At 41.7% G+C, this 22,962-nt stretch overlaps 2 protein-coding genes across 14 annotated transcripts in view; one reads left to right on the top strand and one right to left on the bottom strand.

Annotated features, from left to right (window-relative positions):
- Positions 1–15,325, top strand: part of FAM118A (family with sequence similarity 118 member A) — a 16,154-nt gene extending 829 nt beyond the window's left edge. For 2 of the 12 annotated variants that reach the window (XM_017730568.1, XM_008630823.2), the window contains exons 2-8: positions 2,102–2,157; positions 3,365–3,617; positions 4,584–4,805; positions 5,420–5,548; positions 6,330–6,615; positions 10,884–10,916; positions 12,386–12,631. In XM_017730568.1, coding sequence (XP_017586057.1) covers positions 2,111–2,157; positions 3,365–3,617; positions 4,584–4,805; positions 5,420–5,548; positions 6,330–6,615; positions 10,884–10,916; positions 12,386–12,489 — 1,074 coding nt within the window. In that variant the 5' untranslated portion in view covers positions 2,102–2,110 and the 3' untranslated portion in view covers positions 12,490–12,631. The other 10 variants (XM_017730564.1, XM_017730566.1, XM_017730571.1 and 7 more) reach the window with 9 other exon arrangements.
- SMC1B (structural maintenance of chromosomes 1B) overlaps positions 15,270–22,962 on the bottom strand; it is a 29,726-nt gene continuing 22,033 nt past the window's right edge. For both annotated transcript variants that reach the window (XM_008630821.2, XM_017730561.1), the window contains exons 19-25: positions 21,978–22,076; positions 21,146–21,302; positions 20,426–20,580; positions 18,896–19,047; positions 18,421–18,490; positions 15,700–15,810; positions 15,270–15,455 (exon numbers count right to left, since the gene is read on the bottom strand). In XM_008630821.2, coding sequence (XP_008629043.1) covers positions 15,345–15,455; positions 15,700–15,810; positions 18,421–18,490; positions 18,896–19,047; positions 20,426–20,580; positions 21,146–21,302; positions 21,978–22,076 — 855 coding nt within the window. In that variant the 3' untranslated portion in view covers positions 15,270–15,344. The remainder of the gene's footprint in view (positions 15,456–15,699; positions 15,811–18,420; positions 18,491–18,895; positions 19,048–20,425; positions 20,581–21,145; positions 21,303–21,977; positions 22,077–22,962) is intronic.

Raw genomic sequence — 22,962 nt, 5'->3', positions numbered from 1 at the left:
GTCCTGCCCCCGGCGTCCAGGAGGCAATCGGCGGGCTCGGGACGGGGCATTCCTTTCCCCGCGGCTGCCTGTAGGTTGAACGTTTTAGGCTGATTTCAGATACAAAAGTGTCTGGAAACACGCGCTTCGTCGAGTCAGCCCAGTGACCTGGAGTTTCAGTCGGTGAATGGAGCTCTTATTTCACTGATAAAAACTGAGTGTGTTGAGCAGGAAAAATGTGAGATTAGAAGTTGTTCCGATGTCTCCTCGTTGTGTTTGGAGTAAGGACCCAGCTCCCATCCCGGCTGTCAGGCATCCCTGGATCACAGTGGGCTCCTACTTCCAGCCTGCCGTGAGGAAACCCTGTTTGAAAAGGAGCTGCCCACACCTGTGGTCAGAGCCAGAGGATGTTCCGGAGTAGTTCCCAGTACTCGAACCACGGGGAGATTTGACCTCCATCGCTTATCGCAGCCATTTCGCTGTGAGGATTGGGGGATCATTGCTCCCACTTCCTTGCACGGCTGCGCCTTCCAGGAAGCAACTTTAGGAGCTAAAAAGAAACAGCAAGGTCTGAAATGTTGGTATTGACAGCAGCCCGTGGTGAGATGCTTTTATTAAAATTGGGGAGTGGTAATTAATAAAGCTTTCTTGGATGGGGTTAAAAATAAAAACGATATTTTCCACAAAAATAAGTTGCCCTTCCTCCCTGTGTTGTTTTTGCATTGTGCACTCATAATGTTCCCATGTGTGAAGGAATCTTGTGGTGCTTGGGGGCATGGTTTAGGGTGATTATGGTGATGCTGGGGTGATGGCCATGATGATCTGGGAGGTTTCTGCTAGCCTTGATGATTCTGTGTGATTTTTAAAGTGGTTTGTCCTAGACAGATTATTGTCCTGATTTTTGGATGTGCTAATGATGACAGTGGGGCACCTCCATAGGATACTGTTGGTCAGGGAAGGGAATACAGAGAAAATAAATATTACAACAAGAAAAGATTTTTCCACCTGAAAAGACACCCTGGTTTTTGGGGGGGGGGTTGGGTGGGTGGGTATTTGTTTGTTTGATTTCTTTTTCTTTTGTTGTTGTTGGGGTTTTTTGGGGGGGGGTTGGGGTTTTTTTGAGGTTTTTTTGCAGGGGAGGTTTGTTTTGGCTTTTTTGTGTTGGGTTGGAGTTGGTTGGTTGGGATGTTTGTGGGTTTTTAAAGTTTAGTTTGGTTTGTTGAGGGTTTTTTGGGTTTTTTTGGGGGGTGGTTTTTCTTTTGTGGGTGGTTTTTTTGTTGGTGTTTTTGTTAGTTAAATGATCTTGAAACTTGGAGCCTCCTGCTTCCAAATTAGCTTCTAGCACACGAACACAAGAGCTGGCAACTACCTTAGGAGCCCTAGGCTCTGGCACAATATTTATTTGAGGGATTAGGGACTGCAGTTTGCCATCACCACCACCAAAAACTGTGTCTCAAGCCAAACAAAAAATACATCCTCATAAAAAACTAACCCATGTAATGAAACTTGGGGGTTTCTAGTAATGATCCCATAGCCAGTTCTCCTGCCAAGATGCAGTCTTTCTTGTACTTCAGACATAAAACATAATAGATGATACAGAAATAAGTTATTTTTTTCTCAGCAAGTATTTTAAATAAAATCTGGCATACCCTGCAGTCTGGTCATGTAGCCAGGTGGCTCTCAGAGGGCTTCTCATGATCAGGATGTCATGTGGAAGTCTGGTTTCCACAAACTGGATTGAAACAACTGATTTTTATGAAAAAAATAAAATCAAGAAACTCCTTAATTGACTTGAAATGACTTAAAGTTTTAGTGGGTGTGCTAAATTTTATCTTGAATTTAGACACAAGTATTTTGTAGCTGCATGAATAGCTGCATCTCTGTTTTCTCAGTCCTATGGCATTTGGAAGCTTAACTGGAGCTGTGCTGGGTTTGTGCACTTGTCCTTTGGCAGGTTTGTTTCCATCAGTGCCTTGCTTCATTGGAATGTGACACATGGAGTCTTGATATTATAAGTTGGTAGGAATAAAGAGAAAAAATCAACAGTAATACATCTGATTTTGATTTCGGCTTTTTCTAAGGTAGAAGCATTAAGAATTATTTTGCTTTCTGTTTTATTCAGGGCTCAGAGATGGATTCACCAGAAGGAGCCACAGCTAGAAGTGAGCAGAAATTCAGGTAACTTGTGTTCCAGAGTTGATACAAAACTTTCTCTTAATGAAAATCTGAAATCACATTGGGAATAAACTACTGAATATCGAATACAAGAACAACATCATGCCTGAAAACTTGAAATTATCCCGGTAGTTTCTTCACTGACCAAGTACTTCATGCTCACTTAAATTGTTTAGTAGGAGTAAATAATGAGAGGAAACTATTTGGGCTAAATGTAGCAGGAAGGCATGGGTCATCAAGCACGAACTTGTAGGCACTAGCTGGCAATCACATCTACATGTTTATTGCTTTGCCTGAGGCCATTTCAGGTCGAACACCATAGTTTGACCTAGGTAGTTTCAGATGATTGTGAAATAAGAGGTGTTAATCATCCTTATTACCATGTTACCAGGAACTAAAAATCTGTAAAGGTAGCTTGGAAAGTCAGGGGAGTTCTGAGGTTCTGTACTACTGAAATCCTTGTTTGTACAGAAATGATTTTACTGTATGGTTTATATGCATTTTCACTTCTTTTCTGAGTAATCATGAAAGACAGATTTTCCTCACAGTTCCCTGTGCTGGTTTGTGCAGCAACTATGGATGTAACACCAACACACCTCCGAGAAGGATCTGTGGGTAGTAATGTCTGAATAGTGTGTTGGATGAACCGTTCATCTGAACCAGCATGACTGCTATGTTCACATATCCTACAGTGACCATAAATGAGAACAAAATATTCCACTTTCTCCCAAAAAACCCCCCAGAATTTATTTTCTTGAAATACTGTGACTTGTCCCTTTGAAATAGTTCTACTTCCTTTCTATTGCACATGTATTAATTCAGTCATGGACAATCCTTTGCCTACTTTTTTCAAGATTTCATTGGAAATGGCGTTTGGCTGGCCCAGTGGCAATTGTCAGTTTGGATCTCAGAGATATTAGTGATTTGAAGTTGTTGCCTTTTTTTGGCTGGCATTAACCATGCACATTTACTTGTCTGAAATGGCAAAAAGTCTTCAAGGCCATTGTTGGTTTGGGGGAGGCCGTGGGCTTCTGTGGCTGCCCATCTCATCTTGTTGTGTAGGAACGGAGAACTCTGTTCCTGCTGGTTGGTTGGTGTTTTGCAGAAGCTTTAATGGCTCAGATAAACTTCTGGAGTCAGTCCCTGAGCTCTTCAGGCAAGCCAGGAAATGCGCCATGAACAATGAGCACTTTTGTTTTCTGTGTTCAAGAAAATTCTTAAAAAGTCTTGTAAGAAAGCAGCCTCAGGACCTTCTCCTGGTAATTGGGACGGGGGTGAGTGCTGCAGTAGCCCCAGGAATCCCGGCACTCTGCTCCTGGAGAAGCTGCATTGAGGCTGTCCTTGGAGCAGCTGAGCAGCTGGAGGTGTTGCACCCGGGGGATGTCGCTGAATTCCGAAAGAAAGTAACCAAAGAGAGAGACCTGCTTGTGGTTGCACATGATCTCATCAGGAAGATGTCACCAGTGAGTATGTTTATAACCTATGTTAATTTCTATAACTACTATGTACTTTTGTTCTAAGGAAACACGACTTCCAAAAGTTGAATTTTTTATGGTAAAAATGGAAATTTTGTGGGTAATCATACAGCACATTGTACATTTTGGAGAGGCTAAAAAAATCTCTGAGTTTTAGTATAAGTTAGCATTCATCAGAATTAATGCAAACAAGAGTTCTGACTATTAAGTATTTGCTATAATGTTTCTGAGAAGTGAAAGAAGAATTTCTAGATTTGTGGCTATAACTGGAGTGACCCTGAAAGTACAGGTAGGCCTTGAGCCTACTGATGACCTTGGGCCACACACTGTGAATCACTGGTGCAGCTCACGCTTCCCTGAGGACAGCCCATGCATGCCCAGTCTCAGCCATCCATCTGAGTTTCCAGAGGTTTACAAACTGTGTTAGGACCTTTGCCAAGTCTTCCTTCTAGCTGAAATAACCTGGGGGACAGACATAGTGCTAAGTGTAGGCTGGGGTGAGCCTCTCTCCAGGCCCAGTGGGACAGTAAGGTTGTCTGCATGTGTTTGTAGCAGATTTAATAATTAATAAAGTTTTCTGAACAAGGAATGAAAAAACAGAACACCTGCAGCCTCCCCCTCCCCTTAATGGTATATCCCAGGGATATCCAGGATATACTGAATAGCTGAATACTGATAAAATACTGATGTGTCTGAATCCAGGGTAAGCTAACTTTAGTGTTGCTTTATTGCGTCTGTATTACAAGCTCTCTTGAGAAACTAAAACAATTGTTTGGAGCTACACTAAGTAGAGGCAAGAGCACTGGAACAAATTGAGATTTGATTTGGTACTGTTCAAGCCCTCTTTTAGAGAAATGTTTTGGCATTCAGTAGCCAGATGGCGTGGGTTCCTGTGGGAGGCAGTTGTAACGTAGCACATGGGCCTGATGGAGTGTTCCTCTTCTCTTTCCTCAGCGTACTGGGGACGCGAAGCCCAACTTCTTCCAGGATTGCTTAATGGAGGTGTTTGATAATTTAGAACAACACATTCAGAACCCTGTGGTTCTGCAATCCATCCTGAGGCTCATGGACAGAGGCACAATGGTTCTGACTACAAACTATGATAATCTGCTTGAAATATTTGGTCAGCAACAGGGTAAACCTATGGAATCTTTAGACCTTAAAGATAAGGATAAGGTACGATTGAGAGCAGTAAAATTATTAGACTTAATATATGACAAATCAGCACATAAGCTGCACTGGAAGATGTTTTCCTGTTTAAAGAGTCAAGACTAAAAGTTGTTAATTGGTAAAGCATGTCTGTAATCTACAGCAGATGCCCAGACATTTCTTTTACATATCTCTTTATACTGAATAATGTGGTTACAGTTACCAAGGAGAATTTCAGTGACATGTTTGTTAACCAGTTCCCTGCCATTTACTGGAAAAAACCCACAAATTATTTAACTTATGTAAAGTCATTGTTAAAACCCCAAATAGAATTTCACCTGGTTGATAGTTAATTTGCTGTTCATACCTTTTCTGTCAGTGCTGCTGGAACTTGCTTCTTGGTTGACTGGCTGTTTAACCCAAAAAGCCAGAGACAGCTGCAGCATTAGCCATCACCTCTTTGTTACAATTTAAAGTGAGCTATGTAATTAGTCATTACAATCTCTTGCTGTAGGAAGGTGCAAAAGGAGTTGTTTCTGCTTTAAGTGGTTTATAAGTCAGTTCAGCTGTATAGTTTTGTGGATTCATGGTGAGTGTGGCATATTATAACAAAAGGATGCATCTTGCATGATGTGCTTTAGGTTCTTCAGTGGGCAAGAGGCCACGTAAAATATGGAGTTCTTCATATTCACGGCTTATATACAGACCCCTGTGGAATGGTGCTTGATCCCTCGGGATATAAAGATGTCACTCAAGATCCTGAAGTCATGGTTTGTGTGATCTTTAAAATTTTGACTGTGTTTTGCCTAACAGTTTTCTTGTAATGACTGCAGACAAGATACCGAAGGCTCTGTTGCACCATATAAATTAAATACTTGGGGCCCAGAGGAATTATTCAGAATTTTTCAGAAAGGTGGCTCTGTTGCAAAGGCAGTCTGTGCCCTTGGGTGCTGTGGCTGTGTAAATCACAATCAAACCCCTCAGCTGGATATCACAGTTTGTATTTATCTTTGGAAAGAACAGGAGCCTTAAAATACTGAACACCAGGACAAGGATTCATCATCATACGATTGCTAGGTTTCTTAGGGTTTTAAACTGTTACCAGCTCTGGATCCTGGATTTAATGTCATCTTAGCTGTCATAGGAAGTCAAACATTTGGTCAAGAATATTCATTTTCCTTATTTAGAGATTGACCTAATGGGAACCCAATAGTCTGTCATCCTAATTCTTTTGATTTAAATTCCCTTACTGGCAACACTTACATTCCATGGAATGGCTTGGGTTGGAAGTGACCAAAAGATCATCTTATTCCAACTCCCAATTTTGTATGATAATTTTGCCTTTTTTTTTCATTTTTTTTTCTTTTTTTTTTGTGTAGGAGCAATGGTTATAAAATGTCAGTTTAGCCTGATCCTAAAACATTTACTTTTGTCAGTTCACTAGTGAGGTTCTGCTCTGCTGGTCCCTTCTCTGGCTGATGTATTTTAGAAGTTCTGACCTTTTGTCTGCTCAAGTAAGTGTGGCTCTTCTGTGTTTCTGTTCCTTCACAGGAAGTTCTTCAGAACTTGTACCGAACCAAGTCTTTTTTGTTTTTGGGTTGTGGAGAGACTCTGCGTGACCAGATATTCCAAGCTCTTTTTCTTTACACAGTAAAGAACAAAGTGGATCTAGAACATTACATGTTGGTGCTTAAAGAAAACGAAGACCACTTTTTTAAGCTCCAGGCAGATATGCTGCTGCATGGAATAAAAGTGGTGTCCTATGGGGACTGCTTCCAACAATTCCCAGAGTATGTCCAGGATCTGACTGCTCAAATCTGCAAGCAGAGAAGTCCAGGTAATGTGGCCTCTTCAACAGCACAGTCTGGAGCAGGTACTGGGCAGTTTGCGCTGCCTGAACACTGCAGCTGATTCGAGGCACTGACCTCGTGTGCAGCTTTGTTGCTTGTGAGGAACATGCAGAGTTGGAGCATGTGGCCAAACTGTAACTAGATGGTTTTTTTTGAAATCTGTGGATTTTGGAGGTCTGTGGATTCTTGCAAATTTAATCTTGAATTCTGAATTTGCCTATTTGTTAGTATTTGTTAAAGATGTTAACATGTATTTATGATGTGAACTACTTCAGCTTATTGAGTATTACATTATCAGAAATCTGACTTGTCAGGAAAAAAACCTAAGAGAATTGAAGGGATTAACTGGTGGGATAAGCTGGTTGAGCCACAATATCTGACCGAGCATAGAATGGGAAATTAAGTCAGTGCATCCAATAAGTGTTTGGCTTAGTACAGTTAGGGTTGTGAAGAGAACGAAGAGAAAGAACTGTATGTCTAAGGAAAGAGATTTCTTTAATGTATTCCAAACAAGGACAGTTCCGTTTTGGTTTATCCAGAGAACAATAACTAAATGACCTTGGGAAGAATTGCTGTTCGACAGCTCTTTTATTTATCATTTCAGTGAAACTGATTTGTCTAAAATTATCCCCAGGTGGTGCATAGCTGGAACCTTTTCCCTGAAAAGTGCATGCCTGAATTATTATCCCGATTTTTGTGACCTGATGATATTCCAGTTAGACTGCATTATGTTATTCTTGCCATGAAGGCTAGAAAAAAATATTTACCACACCATTGAGATTTCAAGAAGTTTGTCTGCAGTTTGTTTGCATCAGACTTGCAAGAAGAGGGACCTTACTCAGACTTGAAAATCTCTTGATCTCATTTACAAGTCGAGATCCCAAACAGAACCATTTTCAGGTGTGCTGAACTGCTCTGTACATCACAAACTGTCAGGGTTTGCGTTTTTTGTGCCTATTTACAATCTCCCTTCTAAAATATAGCAGGAGGAGTTTGTTAAAAGGGTTATATGAAAGAAATGAGAAATGCAGGCCCTGATGCAGATTGGGGACTACAGGCCCCTGGACACTCACTGGAAAAGGAACACAGCAAACTGCAAGCAGTCCAGGAATCCTGGAATGCGTTGAAGACCACTTCCTAGGAGAGGTGATGGAGAGCCTCAGATGAGCAGAGGAGAGGCTCAGCTGGACCTGAGGTCAGGGTTGGAAGTAGCCTGGGCTGCACCAGTCATGTCCTGGTAGAATTCTCAATCTGCTAAACCATGATGAAGTTGCTAAGCCATATTATTTGAAAAACTGTGTCAACTGGGGAAGTTCCCACTGACTGTGATGCCTTTTCCTGATCTTAAAATCAAGAATCAAACACGGTTAGAAGGAAAAAAGGGATTTTACTTCTATATTTATTTTAAGGATCCTCAGGTGCACCACGTCCAGGTGGAGTGCGCCGAAATGCACACCTCAATGCACACCCACAATAGATCTCGTATAACATTATAGGTCTTATTAATTATAATCTTGAATTCTGAATTTGCCTATTTGTTAGTATTTGTTAAAGATGTTAACATGTATTTATGATGTGAACTACTTCAGCTTATTGAGTATTACATTATCAGAAATCTGACTTGTCAGGAAAAAAACCTAAGAGAATTGAAGGGATTAACTGGTGGGATAAGCTGGTTGAGCCACAATATCTGACCGAGCATAGAATGGGAAATTAAGTCAGTGCATCCAATAAGTGTTTGGCTTAGTACAGTTAGGGTTGTGAAGAGAACGAAGAGAAAGAACTGTATGTCTAAGGAAAGAGATTTCTTTAATGTATTCCAAACAAGGACAGTTCCGTTTTGGTTTATCCAGAGAACAATAACTAAATGACCTTGGGAAGAATTGCTGTTCGACAGCTCTTTTATTTATCATTTCAGTGAAACTGATTTGTCTAAAATTATCCCCAGGTGGTGCATAGCTGGAACCTTTTCCCTGAAAAGTGCATGCCTGAATTATTATCCCGATTTTTGTGACCTGATGATATTCCAGTTAGACTGCATTATGTTATTCTTGCCATGAAGGCTAGAAAAAAATATTTACCACACCATTGAGATTTCAAGAAGTTTGTCTGCAGTTTGTTTGCATCAGACTTGCAAGAAGAGGGACCTTACTCAGACTTGAAAATCTCTTGATCTCATTTACAAGTCGAGATCCCAAACAGAACCATTTTCAGGTGTGCTGAACTGCTCTGTACATCACAAACTGTCAGGGTTTGCGTTTTTTGTGCCTATTTACAATCTCCCTTCTAAAATATAGCAGGAGGAGTTTGTTAAAAGGGTTATATGAAAGAAATGAGAAATGCAGGCCCTGATGCAGATTGGGGACTACAGGCCCCTGGACACTCACTGGAAAAGGAACACAGCAAACTGCAAGCAGTCCAGGAATCCTGGAATGCGTTGAAGACCACTTCCTAGGAGAGGTGATGGAGAGCCTCAGATGAGCAGAGGAGAGGCTCAGCTGGACCTGAGGTCAGGGTTGGAAGTAGCCTGGGCTGCACCAGTCATGTCCTGGTAGAATTCTCAATCTGCTAAACCATGATGAAGTTGCTAAGCCATATTATTTGAAAAACTGTGTCAACTGGGGAAGTTCCCACTGACTGTGATGCCTTTTCCTGATCTTAAAATCAAGAATCAAACACGGTTAGAAGGAAAAAAGGGATTTTACTTCTATATTTATTTTAAGGATCCTCAGGTGCACCACGTCCAGGTGGAGTGTGCCGAAATGCACACCTCAATGCACACCCACAATAGATCTCGTATAACATTATAGGTCTTATTAATTAGCATTTCTATCAAAGATTCTCTAATGAGAGGTTCGAGTGAGCCCCCCTCCCCAAGGAACCTTCCCCTGCATGGTTTTATCTTAGTTTACAGAATGTGTTCTGGAGAGGACCTTGGTGTCTGGGGCTTTCTGATCCCTAACTACGAGGCTTCTGAGATGTTTAGTCTCCTAGCTTGACAAAATACGTCTAAGAATGTAGGCTAAAAAACACTAAGAATACAAAAGCTATAAAAAGGTAAATAACAGGGGTATAAAAGAAAAGGCAAAAAATCATCATGGCATCAACCGGAAAAGAAGAAACCTAACCCCCATTTTTAAAAAGGGAAAAAAGGGAAGACTTGGGGGATATGGGTAAAAATGGGCTGGATGGTTACACTCAGGGCTGTGGTCAGTGGTTTCATGTGTGGATGGAAACTGATGACAAGTTGTGTCCTCCAGGAGTCTGTGTTAGGACCAGGACCTTGTAATGGCTTTGAGGGGGATGTGGACAGTGAGCTCGAGTGTGTCCTCAGCAGATGACAGCAAGCTGAGCGCTCTGGTTGTAGGGAAGGGGTCACATCCATAGGGACCTTGATAGGCTGGAGAGGTAGGGCTGTGCAATCACCAAGTTCAGCAAGGTCAGGGTCCTGCAACTGGGTCAGGGCCATCCCAAGCACAAATCTAGGCTGGGGATGAGCAGATAGAACAGCCCTGGGGAGGACTTGGGGGTGCTGGTGGGTGAGAGCTGGACAGGCCCCATCCCAGAAACCTCCCTGTGCTGGGCTGAGCCCCCAGCACGGGCAGCAGAGGAGGGGGGGTTCTGCTCCTCTGCCCTGCTCAGGTGAGACCCCACCTGCAGAGCTGCCTCCAGCCCGGCGGTCCTCAACATCAGAAGGATGTGGAGCTGCTGGAAGTGGGTCTAGAGGTGGGCAACAAAGATGATCAGGGGCTGGAGTACCTGTGCTTTGGAGACAGGCTGTGAGAGCTGGGCGTGTTCAGCCTGGAGAAGAGAAGGCTCTAGGGAGATCTTACAGCAGCCTTCCAGTGCCTAAAGGGGTTCCCAGAGAGCTGGAGAGGGACTTTTGGACAAGGGCATGTAGGGATAGGATGAGGGAGAATGGCTTTAAACCGAAACGGCATAGATGTAGATTAAAGAGGACATTTTTTAATGATCAGGGTGGGGAGGCCCTGACAAAGGTTGCCTGGAGAAGCTGTGGCTGCCCCATCCCTGGAAGTGTTCAAGGCCACACTGGATGGAGCTTAGAGCAACCTGGGATAGTGGAAGGTGTCCCTGACCATGCCAGGGGGTGGAACTGGATAGGCCTTAACATCCCTTCCAACCCAGACCATTCTGGGATTCTAAATACAACCTTGCTGTTTTGGGATGGTGCGTAAGAGTATAAAAACTTCCTGGATGCTCATGTGTGTTGCTGATGTCTCTTACACTTCTCTAGATGCTGATCGGGTGGACAGCACAACACTCTTGGGTAAGTAATGTTTTTATTTTCACAGAAGTTCCATAATCCTACCAACACAAGAAAAATACCCCTCTTATTTCCAAAGTAATTAAATAATTACTTCGGAGAGCTCTGAAAGTTTGCTGAATGCTCTCTTTTTACTCTCTGGTTTTCTTTCTGCCTATCAGCAGGTAACTGAAGGCTTTCAGGTAACTGATGGCCTTTTCAGGTCTATCAAATGACAAATGATAGCACGTAAAAGCTATAGAAAATATATATAAATAGTTACTAATATTCACCAGAGTACTCCGAGGTAATACTAAAGTCAATGAGATTTTTGGCTTAGATTTCCAAACACAGGTTTCTGTTCCAAAAGCCTTCCTTAAGGAGGCCAGGAAGGGTGAATCTCAGTTGTGTGGTACTGAAGGCGATTTTTCAGCTGAGCTGTTCAGGTGGTGGTGTGGTATTTCTGTGAATAAGTCATGCAATAATACATTCCAGTTGATGGAAAAAATATAGCAAAACTTCCCTCTGAAACAAAAAGATTCCAATCCTGAGAGATCTGGGCTGCTGCAGCCAATATCAAAATTATACAGAAGTATCATTTGGTAATGCATGTAAGGGCCTTCGGCAGTGCGGGAGGTGAAACCCCTGCTCTGTCATAATCAAAAAGTACACAAGAGGTCCAAGACACTTGTGTGCAGGTGTGAAGTCAGAAATTAGTTTTGTAATTTCAATGGGATTTTACACTTATCTGTCTCTCAACTGACTTCATAAATCCCATTTTCAATAAAATACAAATAAGCGGAAGAGAAACAAAAAACTTGAGTACAATTTATTCCAGCCCCTCTTAACATCCCTCTTAAAAGTCCCTCCTTTACTAACTTGTTAGCACCATCCTTAGTTTTACCTGGATCTTGGAATACAGACCAAGTAAAAAACCTCAAGAGGATTATTGTGTGTAATATCCCACAAAATCTATCTGGAGTTTTAAGTGAATGTTACGGTTTTGAAAGAATTTCTGTTCCATTTACGTTCCTTTCTAGTTACGCGTTTTATGTACTTCCAACAGCAGTTTACACCAAGGATTTTTATTGCAGACTTCAGGAATGGTTCAGGTTGGGACCACTGGATTAGTCTATTTCAACCCTCCAGCTCAAGCTGGGGCCTTTGAATAAGGGATCTAGACTCATGTGTGAGCTCCACAGGTGTTAAATTATCTTTGGCAAAAGGCAGCTGGATCCTGAGCTGAGTCCCTGTTGCTTGTGAGAGTACTAGACATCAGTTTTGGGGGGAGAGCTTGAGCCCAGACTTTTAGCAGGGTTAATGTTACAGGTAATTCAGAATCCAAATACAAGAACCTCTTCAGAATCCAAATACAAGAACCTCAGGGGACCAGGATTGTGTTTATCTCAATAGCTGATGCTTGTAATAAAAAGTACACCAAACACAGGGATGTAGCAATATTAATTTGTTTTCTTTCCCCTCTCCCACCCCAGGAACTTCGTGTGTGGACTGTGCTAAAAGGAAGTTAGGAGAAAACAGCACTGATTCTCCCAAGAGGATCAAGCAGTCAGATAATGATATACCCACTCTTGAATGAAAAAATCCCAAACGCCCAAGGCCCACCCCAGAAGCTTTTTAACAGTAGGTGTTTTACATCTGCTGCGTGGAAAGTTTTGAGCTGGTATTTCCATGGTTTTAAGTGGAATAAAATTGTACATACTAGCTTTTTCTTTCCTAAAGCTGTAAATGTGTTGTGTGTGTAAAGCTTGAGAGTCAAATGAGTCACTCCCCTGGCACTGCCAGACCACTCAGGCAGGACCTGCAGGGTCAGATAGAAGCAGATGTAACTTCTCTTTGCCTCTACATGAAGCAACTTGGACCAAACTCTTCCCCAGGTGAAGCCACACATTTGAATCTGTCAAAAGTGCTTCTTGGCACACCTGCTTTTGAAACAAAGGGGTTTCAGTTCTCCCATTGGCTGAACTGAAGGTGGGTTGCTGGATTCTTCAGGGGTCATGCAGGCTTCCGTCTCTGATCCCCAAGTCCTGAGGAACAGTGATGTTCCACATTTATGGAACCCACAGCCTGATGACCCACCTGCTTTCCACTTTTGGCATGAGGATTTGTTTTCCTTTGTGTGGTAAGGCACAAGATCACCTGGGGAGGAAGGGCTGGAACAGTGTAGGGACAGACTGCAGGGCAGGTGCTCCCTGACCTCTCTGCAGTGGGTTCCTGTGGAAATGTTTTAAATATTGTTACAGCACAGACTGTTCTTGGACCGCAGGTAACAGAGTCCTGCAGTGAAATGAAACCCAATCAGTATCAAAAGGAGCCATCTGCAGATAATTCCTAACAAGTTTGCCTTTGGCTGAACTACTCCAAGGGTGAAGGTAAGGCCCAGCAGTACATAGTATTTCCTCCACCTGTATCATCTTGACAGCAAGACACAATTCCCACTGCAGCTGCCAGCACTTGTAATCATACGTAGCTTTCCAGTCAGCTGGCTCTCACCTCAGTGGCTGCAGGAGAGCATGTCCAGGGCTGTTCCTTGTGCTGATGCCAGCACAGGTGTACCTGGCAGGGCTGAAGGATTGCTCCTGTCTGGTTTCCCTGTGGCTGTTTCCTAAGATTTCTGTTAACACCTTCTGAGAGCAGGTCACACTGTATTGGGGTTTTACAGGGAAGGCAAGGGGTGGGTCTGACAGGTGACTTTTCTCTCTGAACTGTGGTTTGGCAGGTCTTTACTCCCTTGTCACACAACCAACTCCTGCAGTTCCCTGGGACAAAAAACTTCAGTGAGGTGTGCTGTTAGGATGCTGCTGTGCTCCTGCAGGACTTCAGGCAGCCCACAGCCATCCCGGTCCTCTGAGAGAGTCTATTTACAGCAAAATCACTTCTGAAAATTGTCTTTCAGCAACACAGAGCGTTATCTGTGAGACTACCCTCTAACATACGCTTTTGCAGTCAGCATGACCTGGCTGCTTTGGAAAGTGACTAGTCAGGTTCTTGTAGATCCTGATGATCAGCTCGGAACACTTCACCTGTTGCTTCAAGCTGCAGCAAAATCCATCATTTGCACTGAGGTATTTATGACCCTGATTACTACCACTATTTAAGCCCTAAAGTCATGCAACTCCTTATCATGTGCTTGAACTCAGGTCCACAATAGAAAATCCCATCACTCCCTTTGGTAAGGATCAGCTTACAACCAGCACTGGTGATTCTTCCCAACTGCTGAACTGCAGCTTGTCCAGCAGCCTCCTGTCTCAAGGCCCATCTATTGTATTCTCAAAAGCAGAAGAGTGAGGGGTTATGTTATCTCCTAACACACACATCTGTCACCGGATTCTGAATTAAGGCACTGATGCTGACTCACACCTCTGAGTACATTATTTTATTTAATGCTGTGTAGCAGTAACACCAGTATTGGATGAACATCTGTATTCCTGTGAAACACCTCAACACTCCTGCTCAGACATTCTTCCTCCCTGAGGCAGGATCCCCACAGGCCCAGCACAAGCCCAGGGTTCACAGCACAAGACAAGGCAGGTATGTGTAGGCAACCCATGGGACAAAAGGAACCTGCTCTGTGAACACAATATATAATTACTATGAACAACTACAAACCAAGGGGAACATGTCAGCACACACAGAGGTGGAACATAAGCCAGATAAAGTGATTCCAGCTTTCAGTTTTTTATACCCAACTTCATTACTTTGCTGCTTAGATGAAAAACGGCCAGCGAAATAACTTGAGTGTACTGGGACAACTGCATAATAACCAACCAATACATTTTTATAAGGCTGGTGGCTCTATCGCATCTGCCTCATTCTTTCCACTTCTGTGCAAACTGAAATACCTCAGAGGTGAAATTTTTCAAGGTTACATCACAGCTCTAGAGCTGCATCACAAGTTTATTTGTACAGTTAACAACTAATACTTGCGTAAGGTTGTAGTGGAAGACTGAAGTCTTTCTGGTTGTCACAGAAGTCACCCAAGAGCACATTCCAGTACCTTACTGTTTTAGTAAAGAGGAAATAATCCTATCTGAAGGCAAATGCAGCTACAACAAAAGGTCCTGACTGGAGCAGTGAGTACCTGAACAGTGTGCTGGCACTATGGACTTTTCCTAAGAAAAGTGAGAGGCTTGTTCTTTGGGATACTGTACTTACAGAAATGAACCTGCAGCCCTTCTTCTTACAGCCAAAACATTTGGAAAGAAAGCTTTGGGTATCAGTGTGCACACCTCAGGAACAGCCTCGGCCTCTCACTCCTTAACAAAACTGCATCAAGGAGTAACAGCTGATTCCCTTAATATTTTGCAGAACTGCTTCATTTGAAAAGTGAACATTTCCCTGTCAACTTTTAAGAATCACATTCAAACTCAGGTTTGCAACAGTCAGCTGTGAACCCAGTTCCTGCTGTCACCTGGCTCTGACACCATCCATGTGCTATTCAAAGACAGAACTGCGGCTCGGCTTCTCTGCTGTGTCCTGCTCTTCCCCCTCTGGGTACTCTGTAAGATCCAGGGTCAGGACTTGGCTAAACATAATATCATCGTGCTGGGAAGAGGGAGGATCACACCATGTAATACACTTGTGGTACTTGAAATAAGCATTTCATAACTATGAGATACAAGCATGAGCTTGAGTTCCCCAAAGGATGGTCCCCGGAGCCAGTACCTGCACAGCAGGACACACCCAGTGTGTCACCAACTGTGTGCATGACTCACTGGAGCAACACTTCAGGTGTGACCCAGCACCTCAACAACCCCATGTGCATTATTTAACCGTAATTAATTATTACCTCAGGACACACTCCAATCAATGCATCTGCCTTGCAATAAAACTCTTCCTTCAGGGAAATAACTATCATTTGGAACCGTTCATGTGCCTGTTCTCTAATGAAACTCGAGACCTTTGGAAAAAAACAAGTATTTCAGTTAGTTCTGGCAGCCTGAAACAGTGCTGTGATTACAGAATGGTGAGGGAACTGAACTGTGCTAGCTGTAGAATTCCGTCATGAAGTAAGATTGATAAAATGAGAAATAAACCAGTTTTAAAAGCCAGATATTTTGCATGGCTTTAAGACAACCCCTCAGATATGCTGCTTTTTGAAAACATTTAAGAAAATAATGGTTCAGTCCAATGAATAAAGCTATAAAAAGACACCAGTGCCCATGAATAACAATTTTACTTAACGTAACTAGAAAGGAAGGTGGAAATTCCTAAATAAGTTTTTTAAAAAAGTGTGAAAAGTTTGCTACTGGCTGTATAATAATCTTAAATTAGTTCACTGCAGACAGCAGCAAGTTTCTCAATGATAATGCAACATAAAGGTACAAAATGTAAGTTACGAACTGGTGAGTATTGCAATGTCCCCCAATATAAATTAAATGCTGCATAAAGGAAATCCAGTACATTTTTCATGAGCCCTCTGCCTGCACAGTTCTATCTACACAACAAGGAAATTATTTTTTAATGAAAGAACTGTTGTTAGTAAGTTATGGGAAGAACTGTCTTTAGCAAGTTACAGACTTCACAATAATTTCAGAGTATAGTTCCAATTATTGAGGAATCTGCTTTAATACATCATCAATCTGAAAGAATGGAAGGAAATGGATTAATTTCTCAGGATAAAAAATGGATACCCAGTGAGTACCAGCAACAATCTTTCACACAGCAGTGTTGCTCACTTCCAGTATTTAATTTTAACTATGTTTAAATTGAGAAATCCAGGTGCATAGAGGCAAAATCACCTCTTTGTTTCCAGTGTTTTGACAAAAATGTTGCTCAGCACATCCTTAGGTGTAGAGGGGACCTCTTTTATGCCAGGCAGAATGACCCTCCTCAGAGAGGCAAAGTGCCCTGTGCACTCTGTTAATCATCATCAGCTCTATTAATGCATCATAGGTACCCTATATGGAAAGCTGGCAACATCCCAGAAATCCTCACTTTCATGCAGTGTGTATGGGATTGGGGCATGTCTAATGGCAACAGGAATTTACTTGGATTAATAAAGTCATCCAGGTAACAACCAGGTAAGGGCATGATCTGGGTCCCTGCCCAGCTCCAAACAGAGCCAGGAGACATACCAGACAGCCACCCCAGACAGCTGCAGAGATGGGCAGTGCTCATCACCTGACACCACAGCTTCCATGAAAGGCAGAAATGTGGAGTTCAGCAGTAAATGGTGTAACAGCAAAGGAAAACCTGGAGTCAGCCTGCACTGCTCCGGGTCATCAGCCTTGAGACATCTGAGCCCAGAAAGAACAACATACAGAAAACATAATACTCATATTTAACCAGAATACATCATCTTAGAGTGGTCCTGAGGGAGACTCATAAGTAGAGCAGTATCTGACAGAAGCTCAGATCACAGAGGTGCTGTGTGATGTGTAATCTTGTTTTTACCATGTCACTGAGAGCCAAACCCGAAAGCTTCCTTAGGGATTTTCATTATAGCCCCATTACATCCCATCTGATCTTGCTCAAACTGCATCAAGTTAAAACAACCTCAGGGCCTGGGTAACCTTGTGGACCTGCATCCCAAGGAATATTTATGGAATTCAGGTTCAGGAACCTCTCAGAGCGAGTCAGTAACCTCCAAGAAGGAACTGAATTCTATCTGGCAGGCACAAGTGGTAGAGCTTCCCAGCTGGCTATTCCAGAGGTACCCTCCAAGCAAACTCTGGGGTACTCAGCACATCACAGTTAATGCCATCAGGGGAAAAACCAAAATGTATGGTGTTTAAACAATTGCTTTTGTTTGTTAGGCTCTACCAAAACTGACATTAGCAGTAATGCCAGTAGAAATACTGCTCTGAAAAAAAATGCTTCCACAGAAGAAAATCCAGGCTTATGTGGAAAGCTTTAGGATTCCTCCCTACAAACAACCCTCCTGTTCTGAGCCTCCCCCTCTCAGGGGCTGCCATCCACAGCTGCAATCTGCTGTTTGTGCTCCAGCCTCAGTTCGTGTTACATTGAACAGTTGCTGGCAAAAAGGGAAAAAGTAATTGAGAGGGCAGGAAGGTGTTTTAATCAAGAAAGTCATGTGACTAAAATGACAGGAGTAACAGCTTAACTGGTGCTAATGCAAAAATAGTTACTAGGCCAATTGTATTAAACACTCCAGTGACAGAATGACTTGGTTGCCACATGCGGATGCACTCCTTGCTACTTCTCAGAGCCAAGGGAACTCCAAGGCCTTACAAATTCCAAGCAGCACAATTCCCAGGTGCCCGCCAGGTCAGACTGTGCCGCATGGGGTTACGCTGCACACCTTCACACTCCTCACCACCTCCTCTCACCTTCACAGTTTAGAGGCCAATCAAACACACTTGGATTAAGGAATTTACACTTTGCCTATGTCTCATACCTCAGAGACCAATTACTTCAGCCCTAAATCCAATCTCATTTACAACAGGTTCAGTCAGGCTAATCAATCTCTGTATCCCAACACCCTGCAATGGAAGTAGCCACACTTCTACAAAAGGTACCAGATACTGCTGGTAAAAGACCAACTTACTTTATCAATGTTTGTGTTGTCCAGTGCAGCATCTATCTCATCCAAAATAAAAAAAGGAGCTGGACGAAAGCTGCAGAAGACAAGACAGTGTTTTGCATTGAGATACCAAAATGTTAATAAACATTCTAATTACTTGCTTACTCCATAAAAAAATGTTGACAATATTTTGCAATATTACTCTTATATTTATTTTAATTAAATAATTAGGTATCATTTAACATTTAATATTAAATAATAGACAACTTAATTAACAGTTAATATTTTAATTAACATAAAAATCTACATTGAATATATAAAGTCATGACGGATAAAGAATAAGGACTTCAGCAATGCTTGAATACTCCATTAGCAGAATTTTTTTAGTATGTGTGTAAGCATAACACTGTCTCTTTCTATCACCTATTCTCCAGGTATCTGGCCAAGTACCACAATACTTCCTTTTCTTCCCTGGATAATCCCAGAACAGTTCTTTTACCTGTGTATGGCAAACACAAGAGCCAGGGCTGCCACTGTTTTTTCCCCTCCTGACAAACTGTCCATTGGCATAAAGCGCTTGCCTGGAGCCACACAATTAAAGCCAATGCCTTCCAGATAGGGCTCCTCAGGATTTTCAGGACTAAGGAATGCCTGGAAACAAATACATTTAATTGTTAATAGTGACATTTATAAAATTATTTAGATGGGTAGTTCTTAGGTTTAAAGACTGCCTGAGCTAGTGAGGAAACCAGTGAGTTTGCTTCACTATTAGGGAACCTGTTCATCCATTCTGAGAGTAACATTATCCAATTCCCAGAGAGTATGGTTTTGCTAACAAACCAGGAACCAAGAGGCTCAGTAACAACACCAGTAAAGAAATGGCAGCACATATTTATTATTTACAAATTTTCAACTACTGAACAAACTTGATTTTATCACCTTTTATGTAACTGCTTTGTTTTTTTTAATTATTAAAATGTTACACTTCAAAAGCAGGTTTCTTCTTTTTTGGCCTGGAAGACAATATATTTGCAAAATTGTATTTTTCTGGTGAAAGGCTGGCTTTATAGAACCTAGCTTTGAGCTAGGTTGGACAAAGACTGCTTGTATTAAAGTCTTCTTCTGTACTTTGTATCCTGGTTCCCAGGGCCAAAATTTAAAAGCATTATTTTAAAGGAACCACCATTTTTCCAAACCACTAAAAGGACGATGGGTAAGATCTTTGCTACATGGTTTATTTTTCTCATTAATAGAAGAGACAATAAAATAATACAGACTCTTCCCCGCTGCACAAGTGGAGACAGATAGAACAGAAATTTCCTTACTTAACCCTCATTTCAAATGTCTCCTCTCAGATCACAGACATAATGGAAGAAAACCAAACGAACACACAACATGCTGAGGGAAAACACAAAATCTTACGACAGACAAGAGTTCAATCCCTTAAACATTCCACAGTCTATGGAATTTGACGTAACCAAAGCATTTGGGAGTTCCCCCTTGACTTTTGGTGTTAATACAGGAATAGTAACAAAGAATTGTGGGACAATTTTTCTACATGTTTCTTAAAAGTTGCAAACATATTATGTCTGTGTTTTCTAAATATTTAAGTGGGGTAGAAGGTGCTTCAAGACCTTGTACAAAACACTAGCACTGATTTATGATTTTTAGCTGTCTGTACTAATGATTAATATTTGTATCACCTGATTTGTAAACCAATGTTATTTTTAAATGAAGTACTCAATTACATTTCACACTTTTGTTCTGATAATTTACAAGTTTGCTAAAAGCAAAGAGGAAAACTAAGCCAAGCTGAGTAGTTCCCAATTTTGTTCACAGATTACCTCTCTCTGTCTAATGTCAAGCATACTTTGACTTATCACCTATTCCTTCCCTGACCCTAAACTTCTGTAGTCTATTTCTGTAATTTTCATCTTTAGGACTGAGACTGTCTTTGGAAACCAAAAGTGCTATTTGATACTTAGCATCCACTAAGGCCTTTAAGGCAAAGCCCCTGAACATGACACACCTGAGCACTAGTGTTCCTGCAAAGCTTCTTGTAGATCCTGTCAATGGCTATGGAGGCATGCTCAAAGCACCGGCTAAACAGCTCATATCTCCTTTTTTTCACCTCTTCAAATTCCTGCTTGCATATTCTGGCCTCCTTTCTGCTGGTCTCAAAAGCTACGGGAAAAAACCCAAAATCACAGGAATTACTCCTCTGTGCCACAATTGTCTGGAGCAAGGAATAAAATTCTCCTAGTTCCTTCTGGGAGCCAGGCAGCCCTAAGCAGCACCAGCACTGACCTGGTACAGCTCCAGAACCCCTTAGGTTTCTTACATTGTTAATGTCTGCAAAACTCTCTGAGGATACTCATAATTTTGCAGAAATGCTCATGTCTGAGTTTTGGACAACACACACAGTTCCTTCAGTTATGTAAGAAAAATTTTAGCAATTTTAACATTAAAGTCAGTAATTCTCAGAAAGCAAGTAAAAATACTTTATGATGTCATGTGGGAAACAAATATCTTCCCAATCATTCAAACTGTATTTCAACAAAATACTGCTCACTCAAGTGTATGTTACTGAATTGTTTACATATAATTAGATAACTGAGGATAAACACTTGAGCACAAAAAAATACTTTGATATCTGAAAGGAGCAAAGCCAGCAGGACCAACCCCAAGAAAAGGAATTCCAATTAGGGTGAAATCTCAAAAGTGACTGACATGAAAGACTCAGTGTTACCATCTATTGATTCTTGGAACTTATCTCGAGCTGTCTGTAATTTCTCTCCTGCTCTCAGGTTTGGAGCAGCTGTCTTCATTAACGTGACCTCTTTACATTTGATTTCCTGCTGCATTTGCTTAACATGATCCTCTATATCTTTATCAGATTCTAGTTCCTAAAGAAAAAAAAATAGAGCAATCTAATTTGCTTTTAGGCCAAGACATTTCAATACATACAGCACGCACTCATGGTTCCTGAAACAATTACCCACTTATTAATAGCTTTAACTGGAAATGCAACTGAAGATGCCACCCAGGTCTTACCTCTTGCAATGAATCTACCAAGCCCTCACTATTCTCCCCCAAGACCTTTAAAAACAGGGAACCAATTCCTTTCCCTTGATTCCCTTTTTAAAATACAGCACAGGAGCAGAATTAGTGCTTCACTCCTTCATTTTTAAAGGAGAGGTTCTCATGAATTCTTTGAGATAAGTTCCAGTGATGACAGATTCATCCTTTGCTCTGTGCTTAGCCTTGGACATTTAACTATCTTCCTCAAGATTAAAAAGGAAAACAAAATTACAAAACCTGCTGAGAAAATGTGACCTAATGGGCTGTAAGTTAAAGCCAGTTACATGGGAAACTGATCTATCTAGAAATCCCACACATCAATGCTATGTCATGAGTGCAAAACTACAGCACATATACACATGCACTTCAGCTTAGCAGTGTTTTTACCATGTGCCACTTAAAGACCACGGTGAAGAATAAATAAACAACAAATAAAGTATTTTTCACAAAAATAAAAATCAAACACTCCATCTCTAATAATTTCAGACAAAGATGATTACCTTTAGCTCGACTTCTAGGGCACTGTAGTCTATCTGAATTCTCTCTTCCCTTTCATAGATCCCTGATAGAGTCTGGGTGCCTTCTATTTCAGTTCCTAGCTATAAGATGAAGGACATTTTAAAATTAAGAGACAGTGGTAACATGGTACAAGGTAAACTTAATCCATGGGTCTTCCTCTGGCCCAAATGGACTGAGGAGTTAAGATCTCATGAGCCTAATTAGCACCCACACCTGTTAAATAAAGATGAAAACATCTGCTAAACTCAGCTTGAAGCTATGTTGAAAGCAGCAGCAATTTGTTTATAACATATTTACAACACAGTACAACCTGTAAATCTCCTGACTGGAAAGATTTACACTCCCTGATTCCTCAACCCCTTCCAAGGGAAGGCTGAACTGTGTAAACTGAGGCATTTCCTCCACTCAGTCAACCTCAAAAGAAACAAGGAGCTTCAGTTCTATATGGCATAAGCAGAGAATCTTCTACTCCCCGTAGGCTGAATTTCAGTCACTTTCCCTCAAATGAAACATGTGCCACCTCTCATTATTAGACCCCTTTCCCACCAAGATGCTTCCTCACAACCAAATCTTGCTGGTCTTCTCAGTGAGATTAATTAAGAATCCACATCGTTATTCCTTCTGCTCACCTCCTTGGTTTCCTCTCTTCCTTATTCAGGAACAGTGAGAGCTGAGTTCCTACATCCTTTGATCACTAGCAGTTCTGTTCCTTCGCAGACTGCTCACCCCACCTCATTGCCTGCATTTTGTCTCCTGCCCAGTTCACACCTATCCTCCAGCAAAAATACTTTTCTAAGGAATGGGTTCAAGACTCCTTCCAAATTCAAACACATGTAGTAAGTTCTTCAAAACCCACAGCTCATTTCTTTTGTAACAGTGCAGAAAGTTTATTTCTCCTCACAAAAATATGTTGGAAAAGGAGGGAAGATGAAGACAAGTAACGAGGGGCAATCATCAGACAGCAGG

The sequence above is a fragment of the Corvus brachyrhynchos genome, unplaced genomic scaffold (assembly GCF_000691975.1).
Source record: "Corvus brachyrhynchos isolate BGI_N302 unplaced genomic scaffold, ASM69197v1 scaffold523, whole genome shotgun sequence".
Lineage (NCBI taxonomy): Eukaryota > Metazoa > Chordata > Aves > Passeriformes > Corvidae > Corvus > Corvus brachyrhynchos.
This window is presented reverse-complemented; position numbering and strand designations above follow the sequence as displayed.